This window comes from Heterodontus francisci, chromosome 8 (assembly GCF_036365525.1).
Source record: "Heterodontus francisci isolate sHetFra1 chromosome 8, sHetFra1.hap1, whole genome shotgun sequence".
Classification (NCBI taxonomy): domain Eukaryota; kingdom Metazoa; phylum Chordata; class Chondrichthyes; order Heterodontiformes; family Heterodontidae; genus Heterodontus; species Heterodontus francisci.
Genome location: NC_090378.1, coordinates 85111120 through 85121345, shown reverse-complemented (window position 1 = coordinate 85121345; position 10226 = coordinate 85111120). Strand labels below are relative to the sequence as shown.

The 10226-nt window shown below is 43.5% G+C and overlaps 1 protein-coding gene across 1 annotated transcript in view; it reads right to left on the bottom strand.

Moving 5' to 3' along the window:
- Nucleotides 1-8324: 8324 nt before the first annotated feature.
- stxbp3 (syntaxin binding protein 3) overlaps nt 8325-10226 on the bottom strand; it is an 80853-nt gene continuing 78951 nt past the window's right edge. The window contains exons 18-19 of the mRNA XM_068037578.1: nt 9732-9877; nt 8325-9468 (exon numbers count right to left, since the gene is read on the bottom strand). Coding sequence (XP_067893679.1) covers nt 9407-9468; nt 9732-9877 — 208 coding nt within the window. The 3' untranslated portion in view covers nt 8325-9406. The remainder of the gene's footprint in view (nt 9469-9731; nt 9878-10226) is intronic.

The following is a 10226-nucleotide window of genomic DNA, read 5'->3' as shown; positions in this document are numbered from 1 at the left end:
CACGAGGGACAGGTGGTACAGCACAGTCCTCCTGAATGGAGTGTTTTCACGGCAATGTGGCCAGACCCGTCATTCACAACACCGGGGACATATAGAACCTCGGCAAATAGTGAAACTGGGTGTTTGCGTACCGTGGGTTTAGGCACAGCTTGATGCAGCCGCACATAAAGGTGGCCGTTAGGATGAGGGTGACGTTGGGCATGTTTTTCTCCTTTATCTGTTCTGCACAATAACGGAAGAGGGAAAAGTACAGCAGAGACAAGACATTTGGAGAGTGAGGCGCCATAGCAGATGACAGCGGTCCATTCACTGTTCACCTTTAGGTGAATAAAGGTGCTGCTGTATTTATGCTTGCTTTACAGCGATTTTTATTTTCTGACGTAGACACAGGATCCACAGGAAATTGCGGCATGTTCCTGTCGGCAAGATGGGCGTAAAAAAAATGGCAGAAATTTCACGGTCATTTCTATCTGGGATCCAGGAAATCCAGGGTTTATTCATTCCCATCATTTTCAGTCTCAGATTTTAATGCTTCAAGTTTTCTCTGTGTATTTACACAAATTACACATTCCTTCCCATTCCACCCCCGCACTCCCCCCCAAAGCACAACTCTTAAAGCACAGCATTAGTTTTCACATGTACACTGATGACACCCAGTTCTACCTCACCACCACTTCTCTCGACTCCTCCATTGTTTCTAAATTGGCAAACTGCTTATCTGACATCCAGTATTGGATGAGCGGAAATTTCCTCCAGTTAAGTATTGGGAAGATTAAAGCCATTGTTTACCCCGTTTCAAACTCCATTTCCTAGCTACCAACTCCATCCCTGTCTGTGGCATCTGTCTGAAACGAAACCAGTTTGCAATCTTGGTGTCATATTTAACCTTAACATGAGCTTCTGACCACATATTCATGCCATCACTAAGACCACCTTTTTCCACCTCCATAACATCACCCAACTTCGCCCTTGTCTCAGCTCATCTGCTGCTGAACCCTCATTCATTCCTATTTTACCTCTAGACTTGATTATTCCAACGCTCTTCTGGTTAGTCTTCCACCTTCTACCCTCTGTAAACGTGAGGTCCTCATCTCCGCTCTCTTAAGTCCAAGAGATATAGACTTTAATGGATTTGGTGGACAACTGCTTGAGTCATCCACTGCCAGATCTTGCTGGACCGCATAAAGCACTATTGGGTCCTGCCCTTGTCTGCCAAAACTGGTCACTATTCCAGGATGGAATAGTGAAAACAACACCTTTTTTTCTCGACTGTAAGCCATCTTCTTAAACCCCTCATATCTTTCTCTAGTTTCTCTTCTATCTCCCCTCATGCCCTATCTGAACTCATTTTGAGCCTGAGATTCATCTCCTGCACCAATGACCCTATTCCCACTAAACTGCTGACGACCCAGCTTCCCTTCCTGGCTCCCATGTTAACTAATATTGTCTCCAGGTGTTGTCCCTCTATCCTTTAAATCTGCTGTCATCATTCCTCTCCTCAAAAAAACATGCCTTTATCCCTCTGTCTTTGCAAACTACTGCCCCCATCTCCAACCTCAATTTCTTCTCCAAAGTCTTTGAATGTATTTTCGCCTCCCAAATCCATGTCCACCTTTCCTGGAACTCCATGTTTGAATCCCTCCAATCAGGTACTGAAACAGCTCTTATCAAAATCACCAATGACATCCTATTTGTGATCTTGGAATAATAGATAAATGACTTGGATCTTGGAATACAGAGTAGAATTTCAAAATTTGTTGATGACACCAAACCTGGAGATGAAGTAAACAGTGAGGATTATATGAATCACTTGTAACAGGAGATATATAGGCTAGCAGAATGGGCAGACATTTATGGGCGGATAGAATTTAACACTGACAAGTGTAAAGTGATGCATTTTGGCAGAAGGAATAGGGAGAGGCAATATATACTCAATGGCACAGTTCTAAAGAGTGTGCAGAAACAGAGGGACCTGGGGATGCATGTGCATCGATCTTTGAAGGTGGCAGGACATATTGAGAGTGTGGTTAGCAAAGCATATGGGATCTTGGTCTTCATAAATAGAGACATAGAATACAAAAGCTGTGACGTTATGCTGAACCTTTATAAAGCTCTGGTTAGGCCCCAACTGGAGTATTGCATCCAGTTCTGGACACCTCACTTTAAAAAGGTCCTGAGAGGGTACAAAGGAGATTTACCAGAATGGTTCCAGGGATGTGGAATTTTACTTACAATGTTTGGTTGGCAAAGCTGGGGTTGTTCTCCTTAAATCATAGGAGATTGAGGAGAGATTTAATAGAGGTGTTCAAGATTAGGACATGCTTAGATATGTTAGACAAAGAAAAACTGTTCCCATTAACTAATGGTACAAGGACCAGGGGACACAGATTGAAGGTTTTGGGCAAGTGATGCAGGGAGAATGTGAGGAAGAACTTATTTACAAAGTGGGCAATAATGACCTGGAACACATTGCCGACAAGAGTGGTGGAAGCGGAGACAATCAATGATTTTGAAAGGAAATTGGACGGACACTTGAAGGAAATAAATTTGCAGGGCTATGGGGATGAATTGGATGTGGGACTTACTGCATTTCTCTGTGGAGAGCCAGCATGGACTCGATGGGACGAATGGCTGCCGTCTGTACCGTAAATGATTCTATGACTATACATCTCCTTGTCCTTTTCAACCTGTTTGCAGTCTTTGATACAGTTGACTACACCATTCTTGTCCAAAGCCTCTCCATCGTCCAGCTGGGTTGATAGGTAAATTGGCCATTATAAATTGTCACTAGTATAGGTAGGTGGTAGGGAAATATAGGGACAGGTGAGGATGTTTGGTAGGAATATGGTAGTGTGGGATTAGTATAAATGGGTGGTTGATGGTCGGCACAGACTCGGTGGGCCGAAGGGCCTGTTTCAGTGCTGTATCTCTAATCTAATTGCACTTGCCAGGTTCTGTTCTTATCTATCCAATCATAGCCAGAGAATCACTTACAATGGCTTATCTTCCCACTCATAGGGCTGAATTTTATGAGCGCGCCACAATTTGTGGCGGCCGCTCTCTTCTCGGCAGTCTGCTCGTGTGGATGCGCCATCGTGAGCCCCTGCGATATTTCGTGCTCGGGCCCATTTAAACAGAGGGGGCGGAGCAGCCACACCCAATGATGTAAAGCGCACCATTTTTTAAAGGGCTTCAAACCCTTCAATCTCATTTTAATAATTAACCATAGAACCATAGAAAAATTACGGCACAGAAGGAGGCCATTCAGTCCATTGTGTCTGCGCTGGCTGAAAAAACTAGCCACCCAATCTAATCCGACCTTCAAGCACCTAGTCCGTAGCCTTGCAGGTAACAGCACTTCAGGTGCATGTCCAGGTACTTTTTAATTTATTTTAGGGTTTCTGCCTCCACCACCGTTCCTGACAGTGAATTTCAGACACCCACCATCCTCTGGGTGAAAAAATTTCTCATGTCCCCTCTAATCTTTCCACCAATCACCTTAAATCTGTGTCCACTGGTAATTAACCTCTCCACTAGGGGAAACAGATCCTTGCTGTCTACTCTATCTAGGCCTCTCATAATTTTGTACACCTCAATTAAGTCACCCCTCAGCCTCCTCTGGCAACATTCTTGTAAATATCCTCTGTACTCTGTCCAGAGTTATGTCTTTCCTGTAATGTGGTGACCAGAACTGTATGCAATACCCCAGCTGTGGCCTAACCAGCATTTTATACAGTTCCAGCATTACATCCCTGCTTTTGTATTCTATACCTCAGCCAATAAAGTAGGCATTCCATATGCCTTCTTCACCACTCTATCTACCTGTCCTGCCACCTTCAGGGACCTGTTGACATGCACTCCAAGCTCTCACTTCTTCTACCCCTCTCAATACCCTCCCGTTTATTGTGTATGCCCTTGCTTCACCAGAAACTGCCAAACACTTTTAATTTCAACTTATATTCCCCTATCCCACCACCCCCAACCGCCCCCCGCAACTGAGTCCCCACGTATTACAGTGACATATCCCCCCAAAAAATCACCTTTTCATTTTGACTCTCAACCCCTTCCCATCATTCCCACAACCCAGCTTCCCCCACCCCCGCCCTGATAATTGTAGTCCTCCCCCCTCCTCAGCAGTGTCTCACCTCGGAACTCTGTATGGAGTTCCAAAAGCACATGAGTTGTGGCCGGCAGCCATAATATGGGCGTGGAACAGGCACCGGGACAAGGTAAGTATATGTAAATTTATTTGCATTAATTTTACTATTTAAATGAAGGCCTCGCTGCTGAGCGGTGGTGGGGGGGGTGGGGGGGCGTACCAAGGCCACGTCACCGCCGGTAAAATGTGGCAGACCAAGAAGGTAACCTTAAGTGTAGGTAGCCTTAACCTTAAGGGCGGAAGATGTTGGTATTGTTCTTAATGAATACATTGCATCTGTCTTCACAAAAGAGGGGGACATATGCAGACATTGTAGTTCAGGAAGAGGGGTGTGAAGTATTGGACGTGATAAACATAGGGAGAGAGGAAGTATTAATGGGATTAGCATCCTTGAAAGTTGATAAATCATCAGGGCCAGATGAAATGTACCCCAGGCTATTAAAAGAAGCGAGAGAGGAAATAGCAGACGGTCTGACCAAAATTTTCCAGTCCTCACTGGATACAGGTGTGATGCCAGAGGACTGGAGAACTGCTAACATTGTAACTCTGTTTAAAAAGAGAGCGAGGGATAGACTGAATAATTACAGGGCAGTCAGTCTAACCTCAGTAGTGGGCAAATTATTGCAATCAATTCTGAGAGACAGGATAAACTGTCACTTAGAAAGGCACAGGTTAATCAAGGATAGTCAGCATGGATTTGTTAAGGGAAGACTAACTTAATAATTTTTTTTGAAGTAACAAGGAAGATAGATGAGGGCAGCACAGTTGATGTGGTCTACATGGATTTTAACAAGGCTTTTGACAAGGTCCCACATGGCAGACTGGTTAAAAAAAAATCCCATGGGATCCAGGGAAATGCAGCAAGGTCAATGGCAGGAAACAAAGGGTAATTGTTGATGGGTGTTTCTGCATCTGGAAGGCTGTTTCCAGCAGCGTTCTGCAGGACTCTGTACTGGGTCCCCTGCTTTTTGTGGTATATATTAACGATTTGGACATAAATGTAGGGATCATGATCAAGAAGTTTGCAGACGACACAAAGATTGGCGAGGAGGATAGTTGTAGGCTGCAGGAAGATATTGATGGTCTGGTCAGATGGGCAGAAAAGTGGCAAATGGAAGTCAACCCGGAGAAGTGTGAGGTGATGCATTTGGGGAGGTCAAACAAGGCAAAGGAATACAAGATTAATGAGAAAATACTGAGAAGTGTAGAGGAAGTGAGGGACGTTGGAGTGACTGTCCACAGATCCCTGAAGGTAGCAGGACAGGTCGATAAGGTGGTTAAGAAGGCTTATGGAATCCTTTCCTTTATTAGCCAAGGTACAGAATGTAAGAGCAGGGACGTTATGCTGGAACTGTGTAACTCATTGGTTAGGCAACAACTTGAATACTGTGTGCAATTCTGGTCACCTCATTACAGAAAGGATATACATGCACGAGAGGGAGTACAGAGGAGATTTACGAGGAGGTTGCCAGAACTGGAAAAATGCAGCCAAGAGGAAAGATTGGATAGGCTGCTGTTGTTCTCCTTGGAACAGAGAAGGTTGAGGGGAGATCTGATTGAAACGTACAAAATTTGGAGGGGACTGGAGAAGAGTGGAAGTGAAGGGCCTATTTACCTTAGCAGAAAGGTCAGTGACTAGGGGGCATAGATTTAAAGTGGTTGGTAGAAAGAGTAGAGGGGAGATGAGGGAAAATCTTTTCACCCAGAGGGTGGTGGGGTCTGGAACTCTGCCTAAAAGGGTAGTTGAGGCAGAAACCCTCAATTCATTCAAAAGGAGTCTGGATATGCATCTCAAGTGCCGTAGTCTGCAGGGCTCCAGACCCAAATGCTGGAAGGTGGGATTAAACTAGGTGGTTCGTTTTTTGGCCAGCATAGACATGACGGGCCAAATGGCCTCTTTCTGTGCCATAAACTTTCTATGATCAGTTCAAAAGACAAGGCTGAAGCATTTGCATCCATCTTCAGCCACAAGTGCCAAGTGGATGATCCGTCTAGGCCTTCTCCTGAGGTCCCCAGGATCACAGTTGCCAGTCTTCAGCCAATCCGATTCACTCCACGTGATAGCAAGAAACGGCTGAAGGCACTGGATACTGCAAAGCCTATGGGCTCTGACAACATTCCGGCAATAGTATTGAAGACTTGTGCTCCAGAACTAGCTGCGCCCCTAGGTTCCAGTAAAGCTACAACACTGGCATCTACCCAGCAATGTGGAAAATGTCCTAAGTACGTTCTGCACACAAAAATCAGGACAAGTCCATCCCGGCCAATTACCGCCCTATCAGTCTACTCTCGATTATCAGCAAAGTGATAGAAGGAGTCTTCGACAGTGCTATCAAGTGGCACATGCTCAGCAATAACCTGCTCACTGACGCTCAGTATGGGTTCTGCCAGGGCCACTCAGCACCTAACCTCATTACAGCCTTTTTCCAAACATGGACAAAACAGCTGAACTCCAGAGGTGTGGTGAGAGCGACCGCCCTTCACATCAAGGGGCCCTAGCAAAAATGGAGGTCTTCGTTGATTGGAGTCACACCTAGCACAAAGGAAGATGGTTGTGGCTGTTGGAGGTCAATCATCTCAGTCCCAGGACATCACTGCAGGAGTTCCTCAGGGTAGTGGCCTAGACCCAACCACCTTCAGCTGCTTCATCAATGACCTTCCATCCATAAGGTCAGAAATGGGGTGTTCGCTGATGACTACATAATGTCCAGTATCATTCATGACTCCTCAGATACTGTAGCTGCCTATGTCCAGATGCAGCAAGACCTAGACAACATCCAGGCTTGGGCTGATAAGTGGAAAGTAACATTTGCGCCACACAAGTGCCAGGCAATGACCATCTCAAACAAGAGAGAATCTCCTCAACTCCCCTTGATGTTCTCAATGGCATGACCATTGCTGAATCTCCACTAGCAACATCCTGGGGGTCACCATTGATTAGAAACTGAACTGGACCAGCCACATAAATACTTTGGCTACAAGAACAGGTCAGAGGCTAGGAATTCTGCAACGAGTATCTCACCTCCTGACTCCTCAATGCCTGTCCACCTTCTACAAGGCACAAGTCAGGAGTGTGATGGAATACTCTCCACTTGCCTGGATGAGTGCAGCTCCAACAACACTCAAGAAGATTGACACCATCCAGGATAAACCGCCCACTTGATTAGAACCCCATCCACCAACTTCAACATTCACTCCCTTCACCACTGACACACAGTGGCAGCAGTGTTTACCATCTACCAAGATGCACTGCCGCAACTCACCAAGTCGCCTTCAACAGCACCTTCCAAACTCGTGACCTCTACCACCCAGAAGGACAAGGGCAGCAGATGCATGGGAACACCACCACCTGCAAGTTCCCCTCCAAGCCATACACCATCCTGATGATTTGGAACTATTTTGCCGTTCCTTCACGGTCTCTGGGTCAAGATCCTGGAACTCCCTTTTTAAAAGCACTGTGGGTGTACCTAAACCACAAGGACTGCAGCAGCTCAAGGCGGCAGCTCACCATCACCTTCTTGAGGGCAATTAGGAATGGGCAGTAAATGCTGGCCTAACCAGCGACACCCACATCCCATGAATGAATTAAAAAACCCATCTGAAAGATAGCATCTCTAGCAGTGCAGGACTCCCTCAGTACTTCACTGGAGTGTCAGCCTAGATCATTGTGCTCAAGTCCTGGAGTGGGACCCAATCCACAACCATCTGACTCAGAGGTAACGGTGCTACCAACTGCCATGGCTGACACAAATGAGGTTATGTTGCTAAAATACAGGTCTAACATTAAAAACCTGCCTCACGAGGTGCACAATAGTTCCCAACTGGGGCGAATGACAAACAAACAAAATACTTTGTGCTTTTTCCCCAGAGCTGACCTGTCTTTTAAATTTTCCTCCTCATCTATGAAAAAAATTCATTCACTTTGCAACTTCCCCAATCACTGCTCAGGTAAAGAACTCAGTGTGTAGGCATTAATGTCACAAACCCATGTCACACCAGTCCCTGGAACAGTATATTAGCTTACTTGTTTTGGTGTTCAATTAAGATTTCCGGTCAACAGATATGTACCCTTCCCAATTGTCTCATCAGATAGTTGGAAATGGACACAACACATTCTATTTGATTCACAGAAAGCTCTCATGTCATTACAATTACACACACATGCTTCTTTGTAGTTTTTAGTTTATTAGCTAGCCAGAAGACATGTACTAGATTTAAAAAAAATGTATACTTTGCTAGGCATTGAGTATTTTTAACAACAAAATGTTGAAACTGCGAAACAAAAAAAAAAGGCAGGAGGAATAGGCCTATGCAAATAGTTTCAAAACTTACAGTTAGAATTCCACCTCCCCACCCCAACCCCAACCCCCGCCCCCCCACCCACTCTACCCAACCCTTACTTTGCATGTACACTACAGTCACATTGGCACAGCTTAGAAAAAACAACTACATATTGTGGGTAGCACATAATTGGATTAATGCCTAAAGGATGAGATATGCATTGTATTTTACATATACATGACAGTACAACTTTACAGTTTCCAGGTACTTTTGTAGCTGATGTATAATTCTATTATTCTGGTGCTGTGCTGAAATAGCATTGTGGATTGCAACTGTTTCTAAATTTGTTTATTTGGCAGGGTTGCATGCTTTAAACCATTTTTAAAAAGTCTACTGATTTATCCCAAAATAAAGTCCTAGTTTTGACAAGGCTTTAAGGCTTTTGCAAAAGCATTTACATGGCAACAACATTACATAGAATATATATTTTTTAACTGCAAGTTGCAAATTTAACAGTTTTATTTAAGACCCATGTTAGACATAAATATATACTTCAGACAATATATTCAAAACAGTGCCATAAAATGTACGAGAACTACAATCAACATAAATTTCAGAAAAAAAACTCCCATATAGTTATCACTTTAAAAATACACATGCATTTCTAGTGATACCAGAGTTACGAATTAGAGCATGACATCCTTTTGTGTACAACCCATGGTGTTTTAGGCAGTAGGGTCTAAAGCAGAATTACTTTATGTCAATATTGACTCGCTCAAAGCCTTAATTTACAGTATTATAATTACATTACATGATGAACTATGCACTGGTCAATACATCTGTGCATTCCATTTCTCAAAATATTTTAGACAAACAAGATTAATTGCACAGATTATGTCAAATCTTTGTCTTTCATATTAGCTGAAGTTTATGCAAGTGGCTGGTTTTGATTCATGCGTGGCGCTTTCATTTGCTCAGTTTCTTCAGATCATCTAATAGTCTTGTGGGTGTAAGAATATGAGTTGACCCTGAGGGATAAATATATGTCATTTTTGGCAACATGCAACTCCATGATACATTATCCCTATGTATTTTGGCTTAAAACTTTATTACATTTTACTCAGACCCAGATTAGTTTCCCACTCTTGCATAAACATTCACCATGTATTCAAATTTAACCATAAAGAAATCACGATGGATCAAGCATAAAGGCTATAATCTTACTATCAACACTAGAATAAGCCTAAATACACAAGGTAAAACTGTTAAATAAGAGATTTTAAATACTTACCAACAATCACTTCACAAGACTTACTGCTCTGAGAAACTTCATATGCACAGCGCATCTCAGAGTAAGTTACACCTCCTATTATGAATATAATCAGTTTCAAACCTCCTCTGCGATCATCTTGATTGCTTTTGTTCCCTTGACGAGCACTAAGCAGTAAAGAATGGTTAGTTAACATCTAGTGCAATTGTGGTTTTTTTTAATGTCTAAAACTTAACACTGAAGAAATTAGGAAATGCATAAGGGAACAAAAAAAATTGTTCAATACTTGATGGGAGAAAAATTGCGGGGATATGGGATACGAGTGGGGGAATGGGACTAACTGGATTACTCTTTGACAGAGCTGGTGCAAACTGGATGGGCTTCTGTGCTGTATGATTCTATGATTCTGGAGTATGACATTATGAATGCAAAATAGTTGTAGGTACTCATCACTAAATACCCACTGATCTATGGATGTCAATCAAGTCCACAGTAGATTATACATTTCTCCTTGTA